General features: G+C 41.7%; 1 protein-coding gene across 3 annotated transcripts in view; it reads left to right on the plus strand.

Annotated features, from left to right (window-relative positions):
* Window positions 1-4783, plus strand: part of PRIMA1 (proline rich membrane anchor 1) — a 54867-nt gene extending 50084 nt beyond the window's left edge. For 2 of the 3 annotated variants that reach the window (XR_014157696.1, XR_014157697.1), the window contains exons 5-6: window positions 90-339; window positions 3964-4783. Coding sequence is in view for 1 of the 3 variants with exons in the window: in XM_081866686.1 (XP_081722812.1) it covers window positions 3964-4066 (103 nt within the window). In the remaining 2 variants the exon portion in view is untranslated. The remainder of the gene's footprint in view (window positions 1-89; window positions 340-3963) is intronic. The other variant, XM_081866686.1, reaches the window with a different exon arrangement.
* The last annotated feature ends 8865 nt before the right edge of the window (window positions 4784-13648 follow it).

Below are 13648 nucleotides of genomic sequence, written 5' to 3' on the forward strand. Positions count from 1 at the left end.
TTCTCTTTATGTTGGTAGCACTGCCTCTTAAATAAGAACTGGGTATATTTAATTAAAATAACTTCTAAGTGATATTCTCTTGGTTTTAGGCATTATGAAAATGCGTACATGCAAGCCATGGAGAGGTTGGCAGATGCTGAAGCCCCGTTTTATAACTTTGCTGGGAACCACGCAGAACAGTTTTCATTTATCCGGAGCTGGAATGCTCTGTTCCTTTTAAACCAATTTTTACAAAGAGGTCAATGTGTGATATGTAGCTCTGCTACATATATGTAGCCATTTTTTAAACAGGTAGATGAAATACCTTTTAAAGAGCTGCCTGTATTTTCCGGCCATAGAGTGAGTATTACAGATTTCAAAAGTACTTAACACTCAAGAGATACTAATTTGAATAACTACTGCTTTAAAAATGTACTGGAGTAGGCAGGAAAGCCAAGTGGAACTGGAGTGGTTGAGAGAAGGATCTCGGTGGGCCAAAAGGAAGAGACAGAGAATCAAAACAAAATGAAGTAAAAGATATAGAAAAAATATAATTGGCTTTGTATGCATTCTGTAAAATCAGAAAAATGAAAACTTTCAAACAAAAATCTGCTTTCCTCAGCAGACAGATCACCCATAATTTTAGGCTATATTTTGCAATTCCATAAATTACAACTTTTAAAAACGCAATCATTTTTTTAAAAATCATGCATGTTCTGCAAATGTTCAGATTTTGGTCAAAACAAAATAAAAAAATTCCTTCCAGTAGCACCTTAAAGACCAACTGAGTTAGTTCTAGGTATGAGCTTTCGTGACACGAAAGCTCATACCTAGAACTAACTCAGTTGGTCTTTAAGGTGCTACTGGAAGGAATTTTTTTATTTTGTTTTGACCATGGCAGACCAACACGGCTACCTATCTGTTCAGATTTTGAATATTTTAAAATATAGACAATGCAGAAGAATGAAGAAGGTAAACATTTGATCTGTACTCCTGAAAGTCTCACTAGTTAGAAATGAGACTTGAAAGCTATAAGGTGACAGTAATTTTTTCTTGCATGGAACAGTCTTCCACACAAAGAACAGGGCTTTTTCTTGCTCTCCTCTGTGCAGCCCCTCATATGCCAACAAGATCGGAAGCAGATTTGGGGAGACCTGCATGGGAGGGTAGAGGAAGAAGTCCTGCTGCATAACCAAAAGCCCACTTGCGTAATAATGGATTCCACCCATAAGGCATCAGCATCAACACTTCTTATAAGCTGAGCATGTTTTGTCATTTGCCTCCTCCAGTACTGTTCTGAAACCACCACTAACTTCTGTTAAACTTGAGTACTTATCTGCTTCCAAGTGAAAATGGCGATGAGCAAGGCTGCTTTGTCCTTGAGCTCTGCGATCTGTTTTAGTTTTAAACTGTTTTTATCTTGAATAGTAGCTGGTTGGCTTTCAGCAGTTAATGTTAATTGCTATAAAACAGGCAAGGAGCATATCTCTTTTATCTCTTTTACTTCTATGTGGACTTAAAAGCCGTATATTTTAATTGGACGACAGGAGCTGGGGGAGCAGTTGTTTTGGTTCAGCATTTTAAACTGATAAGAAACACTTAGAAGACCATCTTGAGCAAAGGATACTCTGCAGATTTAACAGTTTTAATATGGCTATTACACAGACACAGACCCGTAGTGAGTGCTTCAGTTAAAACGTCCACAACTCCATTGCCAAATTTAGTCCAGAAATCTATGCTGGACTGTTGTGACTCAGCAAATGAGGCAGAAGCAACCGCAAAGTGATTGCGGCAAAATGAAATTAATATATCTTGCATGGACAGCCCTGGACCTTTACAAATGTGCAAGTAATGGGGTTGAAGAAGCCTTATCCCAAGTAGGAGGTTTTGCTACATATTCCTTTAGGGTCATTCCACATCAAATCAACGCAAAAAGCAAGGGTTTCGCCACCCACCGTCTCGGATTTTGATGAAACTTGGTGTACACCCTTCCCTTGTGGTTGAAGGAAACCCCCTTAAATTTTTTCCCTCTATCTCAAACGGTTTACATTTTATAGCACTTCAAAGTTTTGTGAAATCTGTGTTCCTGTCCCTCTTGAGATCCTCAGCCTTGTGTGCATTTTTTTCCCCCTCCATAACCGATGATCAGATCTCTTTGAAATTTTACACAGAGATCAATAACATGATGAGGATTTCAGGAAAAAATACACCAGCACTCAAATGATTTTATAAATGCCTAAAAATGTATAAATGTAGCTTTTTTATGGAAAAACTAGGTTTAGGAAACTTAAATTTTCAGCATTAGGGCACAATGCAATCAAAAGTTTTTGATGGTGAAAATTATTGCAAAGGCATGCTCTTTCTCAACAAACAATAAAATATATGGGTCTCTTATGTCTTGTAACAAATTTTTACGTTTTTTGGACATCGTGGGGGGGAAATGGCTACTAGGTACAACTTTCCTACAATCCATAGCTGTAAAAGAAAAAAAATAATGAAACAAAGTTGTTCATCTTAAAATCTAAAATAATATTGATTACAGGTTGTTGTTTTTCAAAAGTGCAGACTTGTTTTTCAGTTTTGGGGTATTTAAAACTATGAAAATTGGCTATATCATGAAATCAATCTAAAAAAAAAAACACAGTCAGAAACTTTAAATGGCTTCTCTTCTCTCCAAACTGGTCTTTTCTTCTAAACTTATATCTTCAGGTTGAATGCAACTGCCTTCAACATCTCCTTGATCTACATCGCTGCTATAAATAATTTGTCTATATCTTCTGCACAATTTATCACCTGGCTTTACTTTAATTCCTTTCTCTAGCAAATCTTTAGACTGCTGTAACATTATGGGGCGTAGATATTTTTTGATTGGTCCTTTGTGCTTTTTTAAAGGATCCCTGCAGTTTTTTTTAAGAGATTCAAATTTCTTCAAGTATACACTTTGTGATGCAAGCAAATAGTTTCTAAGTCTTCAGCTTTAGCTTCAGTTCTTAAATGCAACAGCTCTCTGTCCTCTTCGCTTAAACAGTAAACATTCTCAATCCCTTTTCTGTGACTGAAAGTTAGCTTATGGCATTCACTAGAAGTTAACTCTCCCACGCTACATATTGAATCTTCCATCTTATTCCAGTTGAAAAACACAGCAAGAACTAGCACCCAAAAAATCAAAGATTGGATAAATTATAAGAGTGCGCCACACTGCTTTGCTCACAGGTACCAGAAGTAGATTGACTGCAAGGTGGAAGAAGGCCTTGCCTGGTGGAGTCTCTCCCCGCACAGTTCTTCCTTCAGGCACAGCTTCCTTATGAGGAGTCCCAGGGCTGGAGGGGTGGGGCAAGGCAGGTAGAAGAGGGCCATGTCTCTCCCCTCACCTCATAATAGCATACACATCTAGCATATACGAAAGACTTCTCTGAACTGCAATCTGAGAAAACATTTTAAAATGTCTCATATTTTTAATATTTCTGAAATGAATACTTTTTTATTAATTTAAGCCTAATTTGATGTACTCATAATTGAATATAATGCATGATTTTACATTCTTTTAATCCTTTTCTTGTTAGGTCTTATTTCCTTACATGTCAGCATTTAAAGTTTCTGACTGATTTTTTTTCTTTTTTAGATTTATTAGTACTATTGCCTATTGTAAGTTTGTCCTGATCTGTGGCCAGAACAATAAACTAATGAACTTGAGTACTTATCTGCCAGGAAATGCCAACCAGGTTTTGTGAAGATGGAAATTCTTCTGAGTACATTGATATATATAATCATGTTTTCATCCATCATTAACCTTCCTAAATCATCATATGCCTTTGGATTATTGACATTACTTATCCCCTGTGCAGACCAACATTCCCGAACCAGGGTTTGAAGGGGGGTTTGCAACCCCATAAGCTATGGTTAGCACTGATTGCTAATTAATCTCTTTATCCTCTTTCTCTCCCTTCTTCTCCCACTCCTTATTCTTACTGGACCTCAACAAAGGAAACCGCTGAGAAAAGAAGAGAATGGAACAAGTCGAGCTGAATATGCAATGACCTCCTCCCAAAACAACAAGACAGTTGATGCTAACAATGCGGTGGTATAATTTTCGAGGCTCCTCTTGAGTAGTAAACATTCAAAAGCACATGCGGCGTCTGCAAGTTGGGTGGAACGAGAGCATCGAGAGAAGCCCTGTGGCCCAGGACTTCATTTCAGAAATTGTGCACGTATCAGTTATCCTGAGAAGAAAAGCAGACGAGACTCCTCTTTGTCTAGTTGATTGTCACAAAGGGAGGGATGAACTTGCCAGTCAGGGCTACTCTGAGAAAAGACCTCACAAAAAGGCACACTCACTGCATGCCGCGTTAGAACAAAGCAACATCATTCCGCTCCTTTCCTTTCCTTCTTATTTTTGATTGACAGTTCAGTTTTTTAAAGAATGCTTCAGTAGGATCCTTTGATGGCAAAGGTGATCCATCTGTGGCTGCAGCCAATGGTAATTGGGTCTGAAATCTCAAGCTTTACTTTCATGGCTTTGCACTTTTCTTTATCTTTTACCAGCCACGTCCATCCCCATTCTGAATTGTTATTGCATTGTTAAGTGGCAGAGTTTCCATTGACCCGCAAGGCAGCCTCCCGACAAATTGCATGATGTCATGAAATACACAACCACATCTACAGCCTGGTGACTATGCAATTTCCACAGCTGGAGACTTTTCAGACCGAAAGTAGTCACAGTAGGATCCGTAGCACTTAGCGCTGCTGATAAAAGAGAAAATTATTATAGGTAATAACATTCAAAGGTGCTTTGAATACTGTTTAACCCACAATCAGTCTTATTTCCCCATTTTGTTACCATGTAGCATTTTCTCCCTGGGTTTTGAGAAGTTCCAAATTTTTGTGTTGCTCAGTTAACAGTTTTGCACAATTTTGCACATGTATTTACACCACACAGATCTGTAGGAAGGATCTCTCTAGAATGGCTTTAAAAGAATCAGGTTTATGCGTGGAGGAGGGAGACTGGCTGCAGTGAAAATTGAAGTCCTCCTAGCCCTCCTTGCAAGCTCAGATCTCTGGTTTCCTGGGGGACTTCTTCTGAATAAAGGACTCTCTGCTTTAGGGAGAAAGCTGTGAAAGCTCAGTCCTCTCTCTTGACAAGGGACTGCCAACTGTGCCAAAATTATATGTGATAGCTCGTGTGTTGTACCACTTTGTGATCAGGACTGCAAATGACTTAGAAGCTGAACCCGTCAAACCCATTTTTGCGCGATACCGTTTTAGGCTCAGTCACTTTAATTTCTTTAAAAAACAGTTGGTGTTCAGACACTGGTATCCGCGACACCTGGATTAAGATGGTAAAAAAAAAAAACCACAAAAAGAATTTCTGTCTTTCCTCTTGTACACCTTCATTTGCCTCTGTTCCGAGAGCCGCATCAACAAAAACCAAAATGTGCTTCTTGTCTTGCTGTCAGGCTTCAGTGATATTCCGTCTTTGTGTCTTCAAGCAATCCAAACCAAGCCGTCATAGCCCTGTTTGTATAGAATCACTGCATTTCGTCAGTACAGCCTATTAGTGCTGAGAAGCTGGTGTTCTGGCCCATTTCATCCAAGGATGGGCCCAGTCTATGAAACCTATAGTGAGACTCCAAAGAGATGAACCTTCATCCAGAACCCTATACAGTATCTGTACCAACAAAGGAGGTATGGGGGAAATCCTATTAGCAGGTGGTGGAGTACAGGGGTGCCAACTTGAATAAAATATTGAGGGACCAGATAGGCCCCACCTCACATAATCAATCACAAGATGCAGCTCACACACAATTTAAATGGCAGTGGCCATCACATTTGGGGGACTGTCCCCTCAAATATTTCAGTGGAGGGCCAAAGGGACCTCAGAGCCTAGGAGTTGGCTCCTTTGGTGCTCTCAATGATCACTACCACCATATTCATCTCTGGCAAGGTCACTGGATCATGGTGTCAAAGTTAATTGTCAACTAGGTCATACTCACAGCCAACCAGAAATGGATCTGCTCTGAGTATGACTAACATGAAGCATCTGTGATATTTGGAGACGTGAGGGTTTGGCTAACCATTATTTTCTTTTCAGAGGAAAAACACGGTTTTAGTAACAGAAGAGAGGGTGCTAGGTGTGTTGACACAGCATCTCTCTATGTAGACTGTCTCTCACGTAATGTTCTGCATCTCAACACCTTTCTTAAAAGATAAAAGGTGGTGGCGAGAGAGAGAGAGAGGACACAAGGAAACTCAAGGCTAACCCCCATCGTTATTTCTTATTATCATTATTAATAATTAGATTTCTTACCTGACCTTCACAATAAGATGCTAGGGTAGATTATAGCCATTTCTTAAGATTAAATATTAAAAAATCAGTTTACAAGAAATTACAATAACAGGAAAAATGTGGGTCCTGGAAATATATCCCTCAGGTGTCAAAGGCCAGGGAAAGGAAATGAGTCTTCAAAAACTGTGCAATGAAGGTGCACCTCTGTGGGGAAGAAATTCCACAACCTCAGTGGTGCCACAGGGAATGCCTCCCCCCCCCCCAATTCTGAGAGTTGTAGAACTACCAAGAGCCCCCACCCCACTGATTTCAGCACCCAAGAGGTTGGTAAGGAAGGAGGCCATCTTTCAGATGTTTGAGACCTAAGTCATTTTGGCCTAAACATTTGAATCTTTGAGCCCAGAATGGTACCACGTGGAGTTCCTCTATAGAAAAGTACCTTCTGACTGGGCCCTTAGACCTATCCTCCATGAAATATGTGGGATTTGGGTTTTTACGAAATCCCTTTCATTTTACTAAACCGTAATAGTGTTGTGTGTAAATATATCTGGGAAAACAAGACAAAAAAGCTGCTATTTACCCTTACAAAAGAATTCAGTGGAAATTCATTCACTTCCCTGACTGACCTTTCTTCCCTGTCTGAGAATATAGCTAGAAAGGTGGTTGTGTGGTTTTTTTTGGGGGGGGGGGTTTACCCTTTATATCCTTTTAAATGTCAAGACTTGCTGAAGGTAGAATGAAAAAAGAAAGAGTCGTTCACTCCACACTCCTTCCAGTTAGTTTGGTGCACCTGCCCAGCTGGAAGGAAACAGCTTCTGTGTTCTTGGAGCATAGAGTTGCTCAAAAACTGTTGCCATTTTTTTTTTACCTAGGGTGGTTTTGATCAACATGGAATCCAGTCACTTAATATTTATAATTGCACTTTCCCCCTTAATGCTGCAACGATTGTTATCTGGGTCGGTTTGCTTTTTCTACACTGCCAAGCTATTTTCAGTGTAGTTGACCGCCGCCGGCGGTAGTCCTTTCTATTTTATTGTGTCATAGGTATGACATGGTGCAAGAATAAAAGATAGATAGAGAGATAGATGATAGATAGATAGATTTTGAAATACGTTTATTTTAATTCGATGTGATATGCTTTATATCAGGTGGCCCTCCAGCTGTTTTGGGACTACAACTCCCATCATCCCTAGCTAACAGGACCAGTGGTCAGGGGATGATGGGAGTTGTAGTTCCAAAACAGCTGGAGGGCCGAGTTTGGGGATGCCTGCTTTATATGTCCTGTACACACAACCAGTCATTTAGAAGAGATGTGCTGGGGCAAGAACATCTGCCTTGAGGTCCCAAGTTCAGTCCACAGCATCTCCCCCATCTGAAGGTCTGGTGTAAACCAGGGTTTCCCAAACTTGGGTCTCTAGCGAATCTTTGCACCCCGGCACCACACATGCTTAAGACAGCCCTGGTCCAACCCCCTGCAATGCAGAAATCTTTTGCTCAACGTGGGGCACGAACTCACGTCCCTGAGATTAAGAGTCTGTCCTAATCTCCAACTGAGCTAAAAATCAGAACATAAAGCTATGAATGAGGTAGAGCCCTAATACTGTACCACTGAAGAGGGCAGATGGAGGGACTTGTGTCTATATGATACACCCAAAAAACTTGTAACTGGGAGCAGGGAGGAGCTAGCGTGCCAGATACCTTTTTGCGTCCCCTACATTTTGTATGCGGATGGTACCATATGATTCTTTTGAGCATATGGCTTGGTCCTCAATCTTCAGAGCTGAAGGGCAAGTTAAGCAATGCTTTCAGGAGCTGACTCCTAGAGCTTTGAAATATAACCAGGGTTTTGTTCAAAACTGTACCAGTTGCTTGCAAAAAACAAAAAACAAACCTTTCCATTAAATACCAGTGAAATGTACAAGTCTTGACAGATAAAAGCTTCTTTACAATGGGGACCCATTACACTGAAAAGATAGCAATTTACAGGGATTTAAAGTTTATTTTTTATTCTCTAAAATTAGATGCTGAAATGCTCTACATACCTAGGGGGCATGTAGTGAGCAAGCTTTTCAGCTGGGTATATCCTAGCATTGCCCTGCCTAAGACTAGCAGATTGTGTGCCATAATTTGACCCAAAGAGCTAAGATTTCCATATTTTGCAACTTTGTTCCATAATAAAAAAGATTTATGGCATAGATACTGTATACAGAGAGGGCATGATCCAGCATCATTCAAGCACTTCTGAATCCCATTTATTTCAGTGGGCGAGTAGAAGAAAGCACGTTTTCTTAATTTAAAATAAAAATGAATAAAATAATCCCCTTGAAATGGAGCTTAAAAGTGCTTAAATTTGTCTGGATGCTAGCCATATATTATATAGCTATGAACCTGAATTTCCATTGTCTCACACTTTGCAGTTTGGTTTATACCATGCAGGACTGAGTATAAACCTTTCCCTGTACCCATTTTGTACTCGCTCTGCACAGGTATATAAAACAACTCATAGTCCAAGACAATGGAGATTCGTGACTGTTATAAATATATTTTTATATATTCTTCACAACCCCTCCCCTGCATCTCTACAAACAAATATATGATTTTTAAACTGCAAAGATAGTGTGTTAAAAAAACCAATGCATGAATGTAAATACTCTTAAGATCTGCCTTCTTGACTGTGTACCAGGTGTACAGATTAAAACAGCTACTACTGTTCATAGGAAATCTGTACCAGTGGTTAAATGACTACGGAGTATGGCCATGATTCAAAGAGTTCCTTTGCAAGGAGGAGCACAAGCGCCTCTTGGACGCACCAAGGTGGCTGCTTTAGGAAGGGGAGGCTCAGAAGCTTTGCATGGAGCTCCTTGGATCATGGCCAAAATCAATTTCAAAATTAATGTTGTCATGTTTCTAAGACAAGCCATTAATGTATATTTAGCATTTAAGGATATTGCTCAATACATATGTTCTGTACCAAAAAACAAAAAAACAAAAAAAACCAAACCTGTGTTGCATATACAGATTGTGCAGTACCCTATTTAAAAAGGCACCATAACTAATTTTTATTTTAAATAAAAATGTACTTATAAAAAGTTTCCCGTCTTGTTCTTTTTATGTGTATAGCTATGAACACTTTGCTTGCTGTGTGCTGCGAAGGTGACATGTCAAAATGCTTTTAATTGTTCCTAGCACGGGGATCAACAGCCTGATTCGTTTTACTTGGAAAGAAGTTAAAAGTCAGTTTAATGAGGCCATCTCCCATATAAGTGTGCACAGCCTGAGTAACTTGTGCCTGGATCTGGGAATATATTGAGCTCCATTCAACAAGTTTCACCGTTCATACCCCACTCTGCCACCGAGACCTTATAGCACCGGTCCTGAAAGACCTACATTGGCTCCCAGTATGTTTCTGATCACAATTCAAAGTTTTGGTACTGACCTTTAATCCCGCGGCCCAGTATACCTGAAGGAGTGTCTTCACCCCCATCGTTCAGCCTAGACACTGAGGTCCAGCTCCAAGGGCCTTCTGGTGGTTCCCTCGCTGCGAGAAGCCAAGTTACAGAGAACCAGGCAGAGGGCCTTCTCGGTAGTGGCGCCCGCCCTGTGGAATGCCCTCCCACCTGATGAAGAATTACCCAACTTTTAGAAGACATTTGAAGGCAGCCCTGTTTAGGGAAGTTTTTCATGTTTGATGTTTTATCGTGTTTTTAATATTCTGTTGGGAGCTGCCAGGGACGCGGGTGGCGCTGTGGGTTAAACCACAGAGCATAGGACTTGCCGATCAGAAGGTCGGCGGTTCGAATCCCTGCAACGGGGTGAGCTCCCGATGCTCAGTCCCTGCTCCTGCCAACCTAGCAGTTTGAAACCACGTCAAAGTACAAGTAGATAAATAGGTACCACTCTGGCAGGAAGGTAAATGGCGTTTCTGTGCACTGCTCTGGTTTTGGCAGAAGTGGCTTAGTCATGCTGGCTACATTACCCGGAAAAACTGTCTGTGGACAAACGTCGGCTCCCTCGGCCAGTAAAGCGAGATGAGTGCTGCAACCCCAGAGTCGGCCATGAGTACACCTAATGGTCAGGGGTCCCTTTACCTTTACCTGGGAGCTGCCAACCAGTTGCTTGGAATTGAGAGCTCAGGTCTCTCATGCTTGAGTCCTGTTTGTGGATTTCCTACAGGCATCTCAGTGGCCACTGTGAGAACAGAATGCTGAACTAGGTGGACCACTGGCCTGAGCCAGCAGGGCTCTTCTTGTGGTGAAATATGAAATATGAAATAATCATAATTGAAAACATGCTTCTTGTGAAACTTTGAAGGCATCCACCAGGGGTCAGCAAACTTACCGCGCCTCGGGTCGGTGTCTCCAGCGCCGATTGTGCAGTGGGCCGGAGGGCGGGGGAGCGTGTGCCCATACGCTATTTCCAGTGCTCCTCTGACCCGGATGTGGGCAGCCATGCAGCGCAGTGCCGGTAAGAGGAGGCAGTGGAAGTGGGAGGCGGGGGTTGCCGTGAGGCCGGATAAACGAGTCCCTCAGGCCTTTTCTGGCCCGTGGGCCTTAGTTTGGGGACCCCTGGCATCCACAATCCAACCTTTGGACTTGCTGAATCATATATTTCCCCTGTTACAGTTGCTTTGCTCTTCTCCCTTCCAGCATCTGAAGTGATGTTTCTGAACCATACTCAAGTCTATTTTGAATAGCCAAAATTAGACCGCATCCTATCGTCATTTAAGATCTCTTTTCACACAATCAAAGGAGAGCGAGGGGGAAAGGCAGCAGCACAACAGACACATCCGAGTGAGTGATCCTGTGAGTCGGAGACAGCCTTTCCCATTTTTGATTTGCAATTTGAAGGTAATTCAATTAGACATTTCAAGCAATTTAAACATTTGTGCATTGTCCACTGCCAAAGCATTATCATTTCTGCAGCAAACAAGACTTGACAGCCTTAGCAAGCTGAGTAAAATCCCAATGCTTCAAACCTGGGGAATGGGGAGAGAGAGAGAGATTACTAACAGAACAATCCTACATTTTGACTCAAAAGAAAAGTCCAGTGCATTCAGTGGGGCTTTACCTCATGGAAGAGGGTATCAGATTGCAGCCTTAGTCACATCCACATTATCCATTTAAAGCACATGGCTTCCCCTATAGAATCCTGGGAACTATAGTTCACCACTCAGAGCTACAATCCCTAGCACCCTAAACCAACAGCAGTTTCCTTGCAGAAGCCATGACTTTGAAAGTGTGTGGTGTGGTTGTGTTAGACTGAGTATAGGATTAGAAACTAACACAACATCACCATACATTTAAAGCACTCTTATTCCACTTCAAACAGTCATGGGCTTCCCCCAAATATTTCTGGGAACTGTCATGACACTGAGAGTTCTTGGGAGACCCCTACTCCCATTGCAGAGTTACAATTTACCAAATTGTCTTTGAAGAAGAATTGATTGCTAATCTATTCTGTGTGTTGCGTGGAGCTCCCATAACAACTCTCAGCACACTCAACAAACTACGGTTGCCATAATTCTTTCGTGAAAGCCATGACCGTTTAAAGTAGTATCATATTTTTTCAGTGTATGGTGTGAAACGGCCCAAGAATAAGTCCCACCAGATTTATAGGGGTTATTGCTGAATGGACATGGTTAGCAAAGTGCTGTTGATGACTCCTTTCTGTTGATGAATAGGCCCGGGCTGGCTAACCTCCAACTATCCAGATATTGTCAGACTCTATCTCCCATCAGTCCCAGCCAGCACAGCCAACGGTTAGGAATGATGGGAGTTGTAGTCCAACAACATCTGGAGTGCCACCAATTAGCCACCCTCCAATAGAACACAGCTGTTCCTCTTTAATTCCAAAACAAAATAAAAAAATTCCTTCCAGTAGCACCTTAAAGACCAACTAAGTTAGTTCTAGGTATGAGCTTTCGTGTGCATGCACACTTCTTCAGATACACACTTTCTTTAATTCCAGTTAGTCAATTCACATCACTTTTGAAGTCATTCATTTAACTCAGTCCAGTTTTAAAATCAGAATATCCCTGATACTCTGACAATAATAGGATAAAAAGAAAAGTTCTCTTTTCACTTCACATGGAGAATTCAACTTCTCTTTGAAGCCTATAGTTTAATCAGCCTTTAGCCCTGATTCCTACCTGAAACAAAACATAAGTACCGTATTTTTCCATGTATAACACCCCCATGTATAAGATGACCCCTATTTTGGGGAGCCCTCAACAGTTGTTGAGCTTCTTTTGTAAGTTCACTGAGCTGTTGAGCAGCTTTTCAATGATCCCCCGCACTGGTGCCGTAATACACCGCATACTGGCACTCACCAAATACTCTTCCTAAACTGGTAAGAGTGGGTAAGCAGCCTCCCCTCCGACATTTCCCTGCTTCCACCGCAGCACCAGCCCTCGCTTACTTAGCATATTAACCCGTGTAAAAGAGGACCCTCAAATTATCACCAAAAAATCAGAAAAAGTCATCTTATACATGGGAAAATATGGTATATATAACTGTCTCTGCACATATTCATGCCTTGTCGCTCTATCCTTCCTTTCCTTCTCTATCTTTCCTTGCTGCACTGTTAAAATGCAGATATTGTAATCTCCTCTGGTGGCATGGCATAAATAAATACACAAGTTGAATACAAAACTAAAATAAATGGACCCAGAACTAGTTGTTACAGTTTGCCCATGCAAACTGTCTGTGGGTGCAAGTCAAACAGGGCTTTCAGCACAAATGTGAGCACCTTGAATTGGACCCCGAAACAACAGACAACCAAGGTAGCTGTTTTATAACAACACAGGAGCCTGCTGGATCAGACCAATAGCCCATCTTGTCCAGCACCCTGTTCTCACAGTGGCTTGCCAGTTTCTAAAGTAGCTTAGGATATGCCAGGGGGCAGAATGTTTGAAAATGTAACACTGCATATAAAAGGTAAAGGTACCCCTGACCATTAGGTCCAGTCACCGGCGACTCTGGGGTTGCACACTCATCTCACTCTATATGCTGAGGGAGCCAGCGTTTCTCCGCAGACAGCTTCCGGGTCATGTGGCCAGCATGACTAAGCTGCTTCTGGTGAACCAGAGCAGCGCACGGATGCCGTTTACCTTCCTGCCAGAGTGGTACCTATTTATCTACTTGCACTTTGACGTGCTTTCAAACTGCTAGGTGGGCAGGAGCAGGGACTGAGTAATGGGAGCTCACCCCATCAGGGGGATTCAAACTGCTGACCTTCCGATCGGCAAGCCCTAGGCTCTGTGGTTTAGACCACAACACCACCCGCGTCCCTAACACTGCATATAGAAAACCATATATCTCATGTATAAAATAAATTATAACTACCACATCAGAGGTAGGCTAGCCCGCAAACTTACAATCATGTGCT

The sequence above is a fragment of the Podarcis erhardii genome, assembly GCF_964252035.2.
Source record: "Podarcis erhardii genome assembly, chromosome: 1".
Lineage (NCBI taxonomy): Eukaryota > Metazoa > Chordata > Lepidosauria > Squamata > Lacertidae > Podarcis > Podarcis erhardii.